This window comes from Gavia stellata, chromosome 8 (assembly GCF_030936135.1).
Source record: "Gavia stellata isolate bGavSte3 chromosome 8, bGavSte3.hap2, whole genome shotgun sequence".
NCBI lineage: Eukaryota > Metazoa > Chordata > Aves > Gaviiformes > Gaviidae > Gavia > Gavia stellata.
In genome coordinates, this window is record NC_082601.1 from 23,100,882 (window position 1) to 23,117,194 (window position 16,313).

Consider the following 16,313-nt stretch of genomic DNA (forward strand, 5'->3'; position numbering starts at 1 on the left):
ATATTGAAGATAATAGCAGATACTGTTCTTTTGCTTTTGTACTGTAAAACATATCTATCATAGGAATGTCATAAGGGTTGCTATGTTGAGTGCAATGGGCACTTTCACTGATGTAGAACCTCATTTCGATATGTATTGCTTGAGTTCAAGAAGAGGCTGTTTTAGTTTAAGAGGAGGAGGTTTTTGGTTCATATTTGGCAAATCTGATTCCATGTAATGCATAAACATGCTACCTGTAAATGGTGCCTTGTTATCACAATGCATAGAAGTGCTCATTCATTAAAATATTTCTTCAGGACTCCATCTGTAACAATTTTGCATTAAATATTATTTTGTCAACATTGTCTTCTGGTGTAAAGAAATGTTAATGTATTTTGAAAATTTGGAGATACCATTTTAAGGGTTACTTATTAATCAGAATAAAAGCAGGCAATGAATGGCACTAGATTGTTTTGTTTTAAGGAAAAATATATTTATGCACAACAGCTGCTTGGAGGGAGACGTTGTAATAAATACTACATTCGTGCAAAGAGTTCCATGCATCATTTTCTGGACAATCTGTGTGGTAACGTGGTTGTTACAGTGACAGTGAAATAAATATCAGTCTTTTTTTTTTTTCTTTTTTTGTCTTTTTCATAAGGTTGCATCAAAGCTGTTTGCAGTCTATTCTTCTCTGTTTCTTTGCACATGAACATCTGTAGCATTTCTCCTAAAGCATTAAAATCACACGTGTTCAATATGGTTTTTTTTTTAACCTGAGATGCAACTGTTCCAATTTATGCTTGTGTTCACCCCCACCCTGCAAGCAAACCTTGCTCTTAAGGTTGGCTTATCAGGAGCTACGTGTCTGTGGCTGCTGTTTTCAGTGCATGTAGTACAGTCTATTCACTGACTTCAGAGAAGTCTTTCACCTGACCTGCTTCTCTGTTGAAGTGCTAACTGTATGTGTTCAGAATATTGTTCTTTATTTGCAGCATGCTGTATTGGATCCAGGTAGTGAGAAACTGTCCTAATAACTTAGGTTATTGACCCACAACAGATAAATAACATTGACCCTCGCTTTCTTTTTTCCCTTCCTTTATTCTTCCTTCTTTTCTTTGCCTTTTTTTGGTCAAGAGACCAAAGCAATTTGATATATTATTTGGCACCATCTTTGGTGCAAATACAGTTTTAACCAAGGAGGGAAATAGCGGTTTTCTCTAAATGTGCCTGCCATTGTTTAAAAAAAAGATTATACTTCTTCTAACCTGACTTTGGTAACAGCCATGTTTTGTGCCTGCTATATGGTAAATTACTTTAATAATATGTAAACATTTTGTCTCAGGGTCTAAAGGAATTTAAAAATCTCATCTTGAAAGGAACAAAGCATGCAAATGAGTTTATACACATGCTTCCATTTTGAATGTTGCTATACAGACCTGCACTGCATGTGAATTTGCACACAGGTTTTCTTCTTCTCTGTCACGAACAGAAAACACAATTATTTCTCTAATTAGATTGAAGAGCTGCTGCTTCATTTCTTATAAATATATCAGTTTCCCCAGCCAGGGTCACACTTCATTCTGACTAAATTTCCCATGCCAGATAGTCATCACTGATGCTGGAAATGGTGAAGGGGTAAATAAGACAGCAGGTTTTAAAAATTATTTCAAACAGGTTTGCAGATATCAGACATGCTTAGAAAGAAATGGCTCAAACCTTAAAATTCAAGTGTATGTTTTGAGGTGCTAGTTGATACTTCTCCAAAAATCAAGCGCTTTTGCGGTCAGCGATGGTGTTGTCTTCAATTGCTTTTGTCAAGATTGCTTTCTTATTTTTCTCCTTCGGTTTGTTCATAGATCTCGGACTTTACATCTCCTAGTTAAGTGTACAGACAGCTGAAGTGGTCTATCTACTGACAGCTACCAAATGGGCAAATTACATTCTTTCTTAGAGAAACCATAAACCAGTCACCTTCCCTAATGATGAGTTATATCATAGAATCATAGAATGGTTTGGGTTGGAAGGGACCTTAAAGATCATCTAGTTCCAACCCCCCTGCCATGGGCAGGGACACCTTCCACTAGACGAAGTTGCTCAAAGCCCCATCCAACCTGGCCTTGAACGCTTCCAGGGTTGGGGCATCCACAACTTCTCTGGGCAACCTGTTCCAGTGCCTCACCATCCTCACAGTGAAGAATTTCTTCCTACTATCTAATTTTGGTGTCATCGGCAAACTTGCTGAGGGTGCACTCAATCCCACTGTCCACGTTGCTGACAAAGATGTTAAACAGCACCGGTCCTAATACCGATCCCTGAGGAATGCCACTCGTCGCTGGTCTCTACTTGGACATCAAGCAGCTGACCACAGCTCTTGGAGTGTGACCACCCAGCCAATTCCTTATCCACCAAGTGGTCCATCCGTCAAATCCATGTCTCTCCAATTTAGAGACAAGGATGTCGTACAGGACAGTGTCAAATGCTTTGCACAAGTCCAAGTAGATGACGTCAGTTGCTCTTCCCTTATCCACCAACACTGTAACCCTGTCGTAGAAGGCCACCAAATTTGTCAGGCACAATTTGCCCTTAGTGAAGCCATGTTTGCTGTCACCAATCACCTCCTTGTTTTCCATGTGCCTTAGCAGTGTTTCCAGGAGGATCTGCTCCATGATCTTGCCAGGCACAGAGGTGAGACTGACTGGCCTGTAGTTCCCTGGGTCTTCCTTTTCTCCCTTTTTAAAAATGGGGGTTATGTTTCCCCTTTTCCAGTCAGTGGGAACTTCACCAGACTGCCATGACTTCTCAAATAGGATGGATGGATAGTGGCTTAGCAACTTCATCCACCAGTTTCCTCAGGACCCGCAGATGCGTCTCATCAGGTCCCATGGACTTGTGCACCTTCAGGTTCCTTAGATGGTCTCAGACCTGATCTTCTCCTACAGTGGGTGGTTCTTCATTCTCCCTGTCCCTGCCTTTGCCTTCCGTGACTTGGGCAGCATGGCTTGAGCATTTGCTGGTAAAGACTGAGCCTTCTCCATATCCCATGTAACCAGGTCTCCCATTTCCTTCCGGAGAGGGTCCCCATTTCCCCTAGCCTTCCTTTTAATTACCGACATACCTATAAAAGCTTTTCTTGTTGCCCTTGACGTCCCTGGCCAGATTTAATTCTATCAGCGCTTTAGCTTTCCTACTTTGATCCCTGGCTGCACGTCAATTTCTCTGTATTCCTCCCAAGCTACCTGTCCTTGCTTCCACCCTCTGTAGGCTTCCTTTTTGTGTTTGAGTTTGTCCAGGAGCTCCTTCTTCATCCATGCAGGCCTCCTGGCGTTTTTGCCTGACTTCCTCTTTGTCAGGATGCATCGCTCCTGAGGTTGGAGGAGGCAATCCTTGAATATTAACGAGCTTTCTTGGGCCCCTCTTCCCTCCAGGGCTTTATCCCATTATATTCTACTAAGCAGATCCCTGAAGAGGCCAAAGTCTGCTCTCCGGAAGTCCAGGGTAGTGAGCTTGCTTGCGCCCTCCTTGCTGCCCTAAGGATCTTGAATTCCACCATTTCGTGGTCACTGCAGCCAAGGCTGCCCTTGAGCTTCACATTCCCCACCAGCCCCTCCTTATTGGTGAGAACAAGGTCCACATATATAAGAAGGTTAAGTTAATCTCATCTTAAACTTCATCTTTCCTTTCTCTAATTCCAGTTCAGGGCCAAGATCTAAGTTCTCACTACTTGAAATGAAATCCTAAAATGTTATTGTCATTTTCCTAGTCATCTGAACTTGCCATCTGTGTAATTCCAAGGGTGGGAAGGAGCCCTTTGCATAGGCTGCAGTGATCCTTACATCACTCAGGAGTGTTTCGGGAAACGACTCTCCTGACCAGGAGATCTCCTGAAGGTGGAGATGCAGTCAGCCAATGTAGCTGACCATAACACAGTCTGACTGAAATACAGAGATAAAGACAAGTGCAACTGTTGAGAAATATCTCCAGTGATGAATGTCACCCCAGTGGTGTACATGTTGCCTATTACCAAGTTGATTTGTATTTTATGATACAAGCCAGCCCAGTCTTAACTTTTATTAAACTAGTTATAAATAGCCCTGTTGTAGATACATCAGATATGATGAGGTGTTATACCTACTGAATGCCTGTCTGGTAATTATCCAGGGAGCATTAGATAAAAATATGTTAAAAGCATGATATGGCTTTTTAATGTACAAGAGATAGGGTCTTATTTCATGGGCTGTGTTTAAACCAATGGTGTAAAACATCCATTAAAAAAGCGTGCAGTAGATAGGAGGATCAGATTTTGTCAGAACTTCTTAAAATGTGTTCAGAATGATGCAGTGTATGTGGCAATGTTTGAACCAAATAATACATACAGCAAAGTAAGTAAAGAGGAGTGGTCCCCAGTGTTTTCTTTACATTCCTTCGTTTAGTGATCTTACCTTTTTGTCTGGTTTTCATTTGTGATTCTGTGTTTCTTCTCAAATTAGGACAACATTTGATTTCTTTATCATAAGATGCCTTCTTTAGTACAAAGCTACTTAGGGCTTTCCACTGTATGTGTGTCTGCTTTGTTTTCCAGGAAGCCATTGTATGGATTGTTTCAATATAATTCCAGTATGATTGGACTAGAATCATTAGCCGATCCCTCAGATACCTGGGAAATTATAGAGACTATTGGGAAAGGCACTTATGGTAAAGTCTATAAGGTTGCCAATAAGAAAGATGGGAGTCTGGCAGCAGTAAAGATTCTGGATCCTATCAGTGTAAGTAAAAAATATTAAACTGTAACTTCATTGTTAATTTAAAAGAATTCTCAAACAGAGTTGAAATGTAAATCAAATGTGTAAGATACTGAAAGCGCCGTGAAGGGAACAATTTTGCAGAATACATTGACAGAAAGGAGGAGTTTGGTACCAGCACCTGAAAGCTGCAACTTACAATTTCATCATCTTGTGTGTTATCTGAAGACAGCGGTTGCCTAGTTTCTTTTTTAGGTCTATGTAATTCTTCTGGTACAAATTTAGATACCTGTGTTCGGAGCATGCAAATGACAAGAAGGCACAGAGGCATTCCTCTTAGGGGCCTGCTATAGCAGGGAAAATACAAGATGCTGTTAATCTTAATGTTTTATTTTATTCTGTATGCTCCCTAAAAGAACTACTTTTCCCATCACAGAAGTACTGTAAACTTTAGGATATTTTATAGTTATCTTTTATAAGTGGATAATACTTCGAGGTAGTAGTTAAGATAGAAGAGCACAGCCCAAATTCTCAGAGGTAGTTCTGTGCCAGCTCCAGTTTTAGTGAGTATTAAATACCTAGCTTCCCTTGAGAACCAAGGCCCTAGTTTTCAATGGAAGATTTAATTGGCAGCTGCTCAGGTTGGTTGAAGCTGGAGTTTGATCATGACAGCTGGGCTGAAATATTTACTGAAAAGTTACGTTTCTGTCATCTACCACTACTGAAATTCATCTTGATTTTTCTCTTGTATAAATCTGAAGAAGGTAATAAATAAGATTATATCCTTTTTAGCAAAATGCAAAAAAAGGAAAATGCACATAAGAGCTTAAATTTTCTAATAGTTACAGTCTGTGCAGAAACAAGGAAAGATTCAGTGCTTAAGTAATGTTCTGAGTTGTGGCCTGTGTGTTGATACTAAACAGTATTTTCTAATTGTCACAGAATTCTTTCATTAACAAATATTTAGTAACGTTTGCTTATTTCATGGTTTTTGCTTTGTCTCTCTTTAATTGTTTCTGGTGTATGTCTTTTCCTCATAAGAATGTCTTTGTTTTTACTGATGTCCCCTTTGAGGTTTTGTGAAATTATTCTCTGTTTGGTCCCATCCGATGACCATAGAAAGAAGAATGACTCAAAGGTTCATGTATTTACATTTAGCTTACACATTAAAAATATGCATGTTTAAAAACAGGATAGAAAATAATACATGTGTAAATGTCTTATTTAGAGAACTGAACAAAGTGAAGTATAATTTTTACTTTTCTGGTTAAGTATATTATGCGCTGAAAGAATGCTGAAACAACTGCTTGCTTTACACAGACTTCACATTTCTGTATGTAAAAAAAGCAAAAGTGGCATGATTTGGTGTGGATTAAATTTACAGTATTGTGTGAGTACTTTCAGCTGCATTAAAGTAAAACCATTTAAAAGTACAAACTAATTAAAAAATTGTTCTTTTTATCCATGAGAGTTTGTTCTTGCTTTGTACTGACTTGCTGTGTTTATGTGTTCTGTATGTTTGTGTTTTTTATTTAGGATGTAGATGAAGAAATTGAAGCAGAATATAGTATTTTGCAGTTTCTTCCCAATCATCCTAATGTTGTTAGATTTTATGGGATGTTTTACAAAGCAGATCAATATGTGGGAGGGCAGCTCTGGCTAGTACTTGAGGTAAAAACATTTTGATAACATTACATCTTAACTAGCAAATGTTGTTGGGTTTCTGTTTTTCATTACTAGAAGAGTCACAGGCTTTCATGATTCTCTGACTGGGGCCGTTAATCAAAGGACTGGTGATAGATGATGTGTGGTAGCCTACTGTTGAAAATCACATCCAAACTTAAAGTTCGTTTGATAGGGCATGTCTTTGCATTTTATTTCTGTTCAAGTTGCTACATTCTGCCTCCAAAAAAACCAAGCAAATCCTTTTGATAAGAATGGTTTGCCTAAAACCAGCTTGATTTCCATGCCACACACACCCCCACACCCCCCCCGCCCATGTTGAAGGAAACGTGAGGTAAGACATTTCTTTAAACTTTTGGAGCGCTCAAGCACTTGAGGAGAATGCAAATGATGATGAAGTAGTAACATGGAGGACAGTTAACAAACATGCTGCCTATTGCAAAAGTGAACAGAGAAAATGTAATCAGAAAGTTGGGTTTATGGCAATTTAAAACTAGAGGATGGTTATTGTTGAAAACCTAGCAACATAAATGCCTTTGATTAACTCCTTTTGTTCAGTGGAAATCAGTATTCTTGCAATGAAAAATATATTTTGGTGGTCTTGTTGCCAGTTAAGTGACTGCCAAAGATTGTTGCAAGGTGAGGATTTCTTCCAGATGTTTTCTAGGCTTAATTGATAAAGAGCTTTGCACAGACTGATGAGCAGTAACAGACTATTCAAACATTTCTCTCTGTTATAACTAGAGCGGTAAAAGTTAGCATTCACTTTTTAATTACGGATCATCTTAGAAATTCCACTTCCTGTTCTTGAATGGTAACTGGAATCAGACCAGGGAAACTTTATTTCCACTTTAAGTTGTGGAATCCCAACAATACATCGAACTTCTATGTACAGCAGAATTATGTAGCTTGAATGAAAACTTTGGGATGTGTTTCATCTTAAATTTCAGTAACTCTTAAAAAAGGAGCTTTAGCATTTTTGGTTTGGTGTTTGTTTTTCACTGCATGCCTGCTGGCTTTGTGTTGAGTTTGGGCTTGGTTTCCCATGTGTTTTCTTTTTTAATACAAGTGTAGTGTATCTGACAGATGCATCACGTGTGGTATTCTATATAATAAAATTTTGTAAAGCAAAATCGTGACATATTCTGTGTAACAAAATTGAATACAGAATTTGAGAGAGTTAGGTGTTTGTACAGACCTTATCAATTAAACATGTTCATGTCAGATGTTTTTTGGTGCATATTATCCAAATTTTTAAAGAAATTTGACATTAAAAAAATCAGATTTTCCTTATATGGATAAATTTACCAGACAAGGCAAACTATTTCTTGCCTTGGAATTTACATGCAAATTTATGTATGCATAGCAGTTACTTTTTATATTATAAATTAATGACACATTTTCAGTAAAAGGGAATGTATAAAGTACTCAGACTTTGATCCCTGAGTCTTTGATGAAATATATTCATTGGATGTGTGACTTCCAAAATTTGTAATAAAAAGGTGGATTTTTTTTTTTCCTTTAGGCACAGTTTTGCCATGTTTACTCACTACAAGCAGGACCTTACTTTAATAAATGCATAGGATGAGGAACGGTAGCAAAAGTGGACACCTTAAATATTTTTTTGATGATGCAGTTCTCAGGTGTAGCACAGACAACTATAAAGCAAGCTTCCCTACTTTTCTATCTAAATGTGCATCAGTCCACTTTTTAAAACATTACCGTTAGGTATAAAGTGCTAGGGAAGTTTACAAGTTCATTTTGTCCCAGATCTTTGCTGGCTGTTAAGAACAGTGTCACTGACAGCTGCAGTAGTGTTTGTGGGATATATTTATTTTCAGAGTCAGTCATTCATTTAACATATGCTACCAAACAGCTGTCAGTCTGCATCATTCTTCAGTCACAACCACTTTTTTGAAGTGAGGGCATACTTTTCTATGTTTTATTTGCAGGCTGGAGATAAGCTTGTACAGCCTGTCTCAATAGAACATTTAGTGCAATGAAAAGCAATAAACAAAAATCTTTGACTTCATGGCTTGTCAGCAAATGGTTAAGCATGGAAAAAAAACCATGCACTTTCTCTCATGAGATGATGAAGTTCTCCTGTAAATACATTTGATGATTGATATTGAGCTGAATGCTCCCACCTAACTGATTTAAAAAAAAATAAAATCTGAAATTCCCTACTAATGAATTAAAAAGTAAAGTGAAATTCTTGCAGAACTCATCAATGTTTTCAGTGATGAAATTTTGTTTCAAGAATTTATTTACATAAAGGATGTCTTGTTTATCATGTGATCTGGTCCTTTCTATGAACTAAAACTTTTAGTCTAGTGAAATTTTTTGATGCAAGGGGAAGTTAGTAATAAATGAAGGAAAATATCGACATATCACAGAAATTAGTGATTGAACTGATATGCAATTCATAAAAGCTATTTGAGGGATGCATAACTTGAGAGTTTGTAGAACTTCTGTTTTCATACCATTCTCCTGATTTGTGATGTCATATTTTAAACTTAATACTGATAATGTAAAATGAACTTGTGTTGAAATGCATGTGATTTCTGTATGGCAGAAACTTTGGTAAGGGTGCTGGCTACAAAAACAGGTCTAGAGGAGAAAATTCAATGAAAGGCAGGCAATCAATTCTCCCATCATTTTTTTGTTCAACAATTGCGAAAATTAAAGTGAGAAAAGGACAGAGAAAGAGGAGACAGGAAAGAGGCAAATAGCTGCTTAGAAGGGCATGGACAGTAAACTAATGGTGTGGGTGAAAACATATTTACAAAGATTCTAATTTTACTTTTTCTCCTCCTCTTTTGATGTATGGCAGCCCATTAGTGGGAAATGCTTGCAAGAAGCTGCTTTTCTGGATCAGAATGTTTCATCTCAGTTGTTGGCAGCACATGCCATCAAATCTGAGTATAGAGATATGGCTTCTGTCTACTTTATATTGCCTGCCAGCAGGAGCGTTGATGGAGTGAAAGTTTAAAATGACTGTAATTTGTTGCCTCCCAGTTATCAAGAGCATCAATCTTTTTCTGTCTGGCCTTTTCTTGCACAAAAACAGTTTTTCAAAAAGACAATGCATGTATTATTTTGAAAATACTCAAATAATGTCAATTGGGCTTACAAATCCTCTTTTAATAACAAAATACAGTCCTATTCATAATATTTTGATTTTCAGTTACATTTTATAAATTATGTTTTATAATCTTTGGGTTTCACTTCCCTCCCCCCACCCAGGCTGCTGCGATTTATTACCACCATTGCTGATAAAACATGTTCTAAGGTGGGGTGACAACATAAATAATTGCAAGGCAAAAATCTGGTTGTTCCCAGATGTGTTGTAGTGCAGTTTTGCATAGTAGGTGTTTACAGCTTGAACAAGTATATTGGGTAACTGAGGACTTGTCTTGCTTTTTTCCCCACTCGCAACTCCCCCCTTCACAGCTGTGCAATGGAGGTTCTGTCACAGAGCTTGTCAAAGGCCTGCTGAAGTGTGGCCAACGGTTGGATGAAGCTATAATCTCATACATCTTATATGGTGCTCTCTTGGTAAGGATGTTCATTGGGCTTGTAATGACAGCAGAGGGTGCAATTTACTCATTTCATACATACATTTTCCATTTATAAAGTATGGTAATGTTGACAATATAATGTGGGCTATTATAGCAGCAGGGGTTGTATCAAGCATGTAATCCGGTGGACAGATGTTTCTATACAGTATGTGCAGATTGTCTTCATTACATTCCCTAATAGTAGGGTAATTGTTTTTAAATAAGGGAGTAAACTTATTTTTGTTACTGCTGGCATATAGGGCCTTCAGCATTTACACAATAACCGGATCATTCATCGGGATGTGAAAGGGAACAACATTCTCCTGACAACAGAAGGTGGAGTCAAGCTCGTTGACTTTGGTAATGACCACTTCCCATTTGTTTTCCTGATACATGCAGTTTAGCCAAAGGCGTCTGTTTACTTTCCCCTGGGAAGGCAGAATGCCTTAGTGAGAGACTTTTCCAGAAGGATACTCAGACTTATTTTAAGAACAAAAAATGGAGAAGGAACCTGATACAGCAAGAATAAAAATTCTAACCAAATTCAGTAAGAGAGTTTTAACGTAAAAGCTTAAACATAATAATTTAATAATTAAAAATAGTTCTGAAGGTACCATTTTATTTACAAAGCTCTTTTGCATTTCACAAGGAATGTCAGTTTCAGGGCAGTTGTCCTCCTAATTTAAATTTAGATATTCTATCTTTTGCATATGAAAAGAAAACATTCTTCTCTCTGAAATGGCTTTTGCTAGCCTTAAGCATATTTTTTCCCTCTGAGCAGAAGGTAAAATGGTCCCTTGGGTCCAAAACCCAACATCCATTTAATTTGTGATTATTGCTGTTAGATTTGAGCATTGTCAGTATGGAAACATCATAAGAAATGGGGGCGGGGGAGGGCGGGGGGGAGGGGAGACAGATAGATAGGTGGATAGAAAGGGACTTGGCAATAGAATGTAACTCAGTCCAGCAATTCTTTTTCCCTTTAAGCATGCATTTAGAAAAATAAGGAAATGCTGTAGTCCCTCAGATATGTATGCAATGAAATGGACAATTTTATTAAAGGTAACAGAAACAGATTATTAGTAATATGATTTATTAATGAAACCATATAATGCATAAGGTAACTATCATTGAGAATAGTGTTGTGTCAATAACAGATGTTTGTTTAGCAGTGCATAAAGGTAAAGAAAAACGTTCACAAAATGAGAGTAGTGTAAAATGGCATGCAAAAAAATTCTGCAAATAGTAATATTTTTTAAAAATTAAAAAATATTAAATTTAGTGGAAAGAAAATTTAATATTGATGTTCTCATGGTATTATAAATGTAACATAAAAATCTATTGAAGATGCTAAAGTAAGTTGGAAAACAGGAGACTTTTTAGTATCTTCTAGGAACAGAAATTCATTATGTTGAATGGTAAAGGCAACAATTAAAATAGTGCTGGGAGAAATATATAGCCTGAAGCAAAACTTGGAGTGAGTCCCTGACCTAGTACAAAGGAGGGAGATCCCTTCTCATTTTGGGGAATTTCAGCAGTATGATCTTTGCAACTACCCCATTCTGGGAAAAGTTGGCTTTTCTCCCCAAAGCAAAATGTTTTTATCAGACCTATCAAAGGCCTTAGCTGTAGCGGAAGCTCAGCTTGAAGCTCTGGCTTCCAAAGGCAGATCAGCGTGCTCCAACTCCAAGTGGCACATTCAAGGAAACTGAGAATCCCAACCTTTCTGGTGTCCCATGGGTCTCTTTGATTCCACATTTAAGTTTTAGGGGTTTTTTTTCCTACTTGTTAAGTTACAACAGTAACACTAGAAAAATACAACAAATATGGCTACCTCAGAAGAAGACATGAGTTAAATCTCGAGTGTTTCCTAACACACTTAATGGTTAGGAAACATCAAGAAATGCCCACATATCTGTGGGCTTCCTGACTAAAGAAGCATCAGGCACCAAGCGTTCATTAAGTTGCTATTTTTCCCCTCTAGCCCACTGCTGTAGTCACAGAAGGGACTCTGGGAATGAATTAGGGCTGAGTCACAGGTGATATTGTTTGTAAAACTGTTTGTCTCATTTGTTGCAGAAAGTGGAAGATATATAGTGAAAAATGCAAGGAGTTTAGGAAGAGAAGGGACTCGCAGTTCAGACAGCTGAATGGCATAAAATTGGAGACTATTCTTGCTTCTGCTAGTGTTTCTCTGTGATGTTGGCAGGTCACTTGCATCAAATTTTTATAGAAGTGTCCTCTCTGTTCCTCTTTTTCCCAATAGCCGGTTTGAAACATCTTGTTCTCCTTTGCAGAAGAGCTAAGTGTTCTTGATCTGCAGCTGATCTATTACAGCTTTACTTGAGGCATGTGGAGTGCCTAAAACTGAAAAAAAATCATATTAAGTACCCAAAAAGAGTGGATGCTTTGGATATTTTTAGGTTAATCCCTGGAACTAATAATCCTCTCCCATTTTGCAGGAATGTTAAGGAGATTTATTGCTGATGAGGAGGGAAGGAAACATGTCAAAAGGAAAAGAAAAAATAATTTTAAATTTAGTATAGGATTGGATATAGTAAATAAGTAACTAGAACTCAAATCGATGAGCATTAAAAAAAATATTAAATGACTACCTAATCAGTGAATGTTATTGATTCTGTCCACAGAATGAGACAGAATCTTGAAGAAAAAAAACCAAGATACTTCATATTCAGGCCTGTACATATAGATATTAGGTCACAGAGAGGATTACACAGATATCCTTAATGGAGGCCTTTTTTTTTGCCTTTATTGCATGACTTTATAACTTGTTTTTTCAATGTAACACACATTTCTTCCCTCAACTGCTCTCGACAGCATGATATATTTGAATAAATGTTGGTCACAGTGTAAGTCAACCCAAAATGTCTGCAACTTTTCTTTCATTTACGCTCATGCTCACTCACTCTCTCCCGCTGTCTCCCTCTCTCAGCAGTTTGGTATTCTGCACTGTTTTGGAGTGTCTGTAGATAGCAGCTACAAATTAAGCTAGCTGAAAAGAGATCAGAGTTAAATGCACAAAGGCTTGCTGTAGGTCCTAGCCATTAACTGTTTCACAGTGGTACTCAGGAAATCACTGAAGGCTTGCAATCACCCTTAAAAATGAAAAATAAATACAGAATTGAATCTTGGAGCCAGCAATCAAATTATTTAACTTACGAATTTTGGGTCCTGATTTCTTATTTATTGGCATCAGGCAATGTGTATTATATGTGTTTCTGCCTGTTTTTGTCTCTGGGTAATGCCATAGGAGCAGACCACTGGGGTTTTTTGTTTTTAAACAATGTTAAGGTGAAATATGTTTTTAAGTCCATAATTGGTTTTGTGTCAACTTGTTGGAATGCTCCTGAACGCTATAATTCAATTACATGTTGACCAGAGCACAGAAAAAGTTTTGCTGTGAAAGTTTATTCTGGCTTGTTAATGTTGTTTGATTTCGCTCTTTTCTTTTTTCAGCTGTGCTTCAGTAGTCCAGCTCCAGTCAGCAAAGCATGGAAGCACAGGCTTTGTTTTAAGCATGTGCTTAACTCCCTAAGTACAAGCCACAGTGTGAGCTTGAGCTTCGGTGCTTTTCTCAATAGGGAAAGATTTAAGCAAGTGCATAAATATTTTGTTGAACAGGAGCCTCTGCAAATACTCTAGTGAAAAAGTTTCCTGCCAGCAGTGTTCAGGGAGTAAATTTCTGAAACAGAAGTTTTTAAGTCAAGTTGTAATTTTAATAGTTCCTGTTTATACTCATGAAAACAGCAGAAAGAAGTCTGTGATGTTTAGGTGCCAATTGCATTTTTGAGTTTGAATGAAAGTGCTTCAAACTGAGAGTCATTCACAAAAAATCTTTCAGCAATTCTGAGCAAAACCAGCAAGCTGAAATGAATCAAACAAAGAATTCAGTACAAATGCTGCACGTACTTTGGCCAAGCGTTCTGCAGCTGTACTCCCAGGCTTGGGGTTTGTTTTCCAGATAACTTGAAATAAACTGACTGAAATGAAAGAATGAATTTGAAGCCAAGTTTTTTGGATTTGTTTTATTGCAGGTGTTTCAGCCCAGCTCACCAGCACACGGCTGCGTAGAAACACCTCAGTGGGAACACCCTTTTGGATGGCACCTGAGGTAGGCAAACGTTCCTATCTGGGTTGTCTCCATTTATTGCAATGCACACTTTGTTGCCACTTCCACGCAGCAGGAGAAAAGGGTATCTTTTCTTTCCTCCCCTATGGCTGTGTTTGTGCTTTACATCTAGGCCCCTGTTCAATAAAATGAATGTACTATTAGAATATACAAAATGGATTTCTAATAATCTTCATTATTTTCTTCTCTGTAATGTTTCCAAGAAAGTACAGATGATCTGCAAATAACTGAGGGTCTCCTTGAAAATTTTATGACTTTCCAATCAAGTACGGTATGTTTTGGTGTGCTTGTCTGTGCCTCTAGACTGGGAGGAGAAGGAAGAATTCCCACATTCCTGTCGTGCTATATGACTCTGCAAAACCCTGACTCAGCTGTGTGTTCTTTAACCATAATCATTGACTGGGACCTACACACTTAGACACATGGACTAGCGTAGATTAAAAATAGAGAAAAATAATCTACAGACGGCCTAACCATGTATCTTAGACCATATTCTTACGTACTACTCCCCAGACATAACCCTTTTCCTTCTATTTCATAAAGCTCTAGAAAGTTTTAACATACTGTTGAACAAAAGTCCCTTATGTACTTTCCCTAAATTTGGGGAGAAAGATGTTAATCTTTGCCCTCCGTGCTTTAAGAAACAAAAAATACTTTTGTAAGGTATAGATTATGAAATTAAAAAATAGGGAATAAAAAGGGAGTGGTCGGTTTATTTGTAAGTTGTTAAGCCTTCGTAACAGTAGTAGCCTCATTTCTGTTGAAGGCCATTAGACTTATTTGAATTTTGGGGAATTTGGGATGGAATTTGCATCTGTTACAAATGCACACAGGTCTATTTCTGTATGTCAAACAGTTAAAAGTATCGTGCAAACATTTGTTTTAGAACATTTTATACTACTTATACATCTATTTCTATTGCTCAGGAAGGCTCATTATAGCTGAGCAGAGAAAAGAAGCTGCTGTAACGGATCCAAAATTGATCTTGCACAGTCTCACAAAGAATGGTTGATATTTTACCATCTCCATAACAACCAGTTTACGTCACAAAGGAGACACAAGATACCTTAGAAACCACTGTGCAAGCATTATTTATGGAATCACCTTGGTTGGAGACATTCTGAAACCTTTATAAAATACTCCTCTAGACAATAATGGACATACCGTGAAATATTTTATTGAACTTGGATTATTAGAAGTTATTTTTATGGTACTGCTTTGCTTGAATAATTGCCATCAAAGGCAGTAATCATACCGAATTTATTTTCCCATGCTGCTTGAAAATATTCATTCTTGAGGTAAATGCCAAAGAAATAAGCAGAGGTTTTGATCTGAAAAAATTTGACCTGAAAATACAGCACATATATAACCAAGGTATGTTATGTGCATAGCACATCAGAACAGGAACAGAAGTAGCTTTGAATGCTTCCTGTTTTGAAAAGATTTGTCAAAATAACCAACCCAGTACCATTAGCATAGTAACTCATATCACATTTGCATGCCTGTGTGAGCCACGCCGATCAGGCTTCATAGATGTACCAATCTGCAAAACAACTGTAAGATGCTCAGATATCCGTTATGCCGTTGTTGAAATGGCTTTTAAATGACGAGTTAGGTAACACTCATTCTCAAGTCACTACAGTTGCTTTCTTTGTGTTCATATGAATGACATTTCAACCAATGTGCGAGGTGCAATTTACCTTACTTTTGGGGAGATCTTTCTGGTATTTTTAAAATGTGCAGCCAAATTTTATGTGAAGGATGAAAGATTAGACTGCAATAAGCTGAAATACTCTGCCTGGGTAATGGCTTATTAGGAACAGTGTTTTCTAGATGAAACTGTGATCAGTAAAAATTAGAAAAGCACTTAACAGTTGCAAAAATCTTGCTGCCTGAAGGTTTTGACATAGGATAGAATCTATGTCAAACCCAAAAATACCATAAAATAACTGGACAGGAGGAAAATGTTACTGATCAGTGAAATAGAATGCATGAAGACTATGTTTTTTATTTTTTTTTAAAAGGGCCTTTTACTATTTGAGTGTGAAACGTAGGAGTCTCAGTTAATGCATAAGGCAATCATGGGACCTCATCTTATTTAAGGGTGAGAAAGATGGATTTAATCTGAGGGGGGAGTGGAGAGGGGAGATGAAAAAGCTTGCCTTGGAGGAAAAGACTACAGGAGCGTTTCAGAGAAAT

At 37.5% G+C, this 16,313-nt stretch overlaps 1 protein-coding gene across 1 annotated transcript in view; it reads left to right on the forward strand.

Annotated features, from left to right (window-relative positions):
- The window catches only part of MYO3B (myosin IIIB), a 215,483-nt gene that overhangs the window by 28,980 nt on the left and 170,190 nt on the right, over positions 1-16,313 (forward strand). The window contains exons 3-7 of the mRNA XM_059820556.1: positions 4,562-4,745; positions 6,258-6,392; positions 9,858-9,962; positions 10,225-10,324; positions 14,020-14,096. Coding sequence (XP_059676539.1) covers positions 4,562-4,745; positions 6,258-6,392; positions 9,858-9,962; positions 10,225-10,324; positions 14,020-14,096 — 601 coding nt within the window. The remainder of the gene's footprint in view (positions 1-4,561; positions 4,746-6,257; positions 6,393-9,857; positions 9,963-10,224; positions 10,325-14,019; positions 14,097-16,313) is intronic.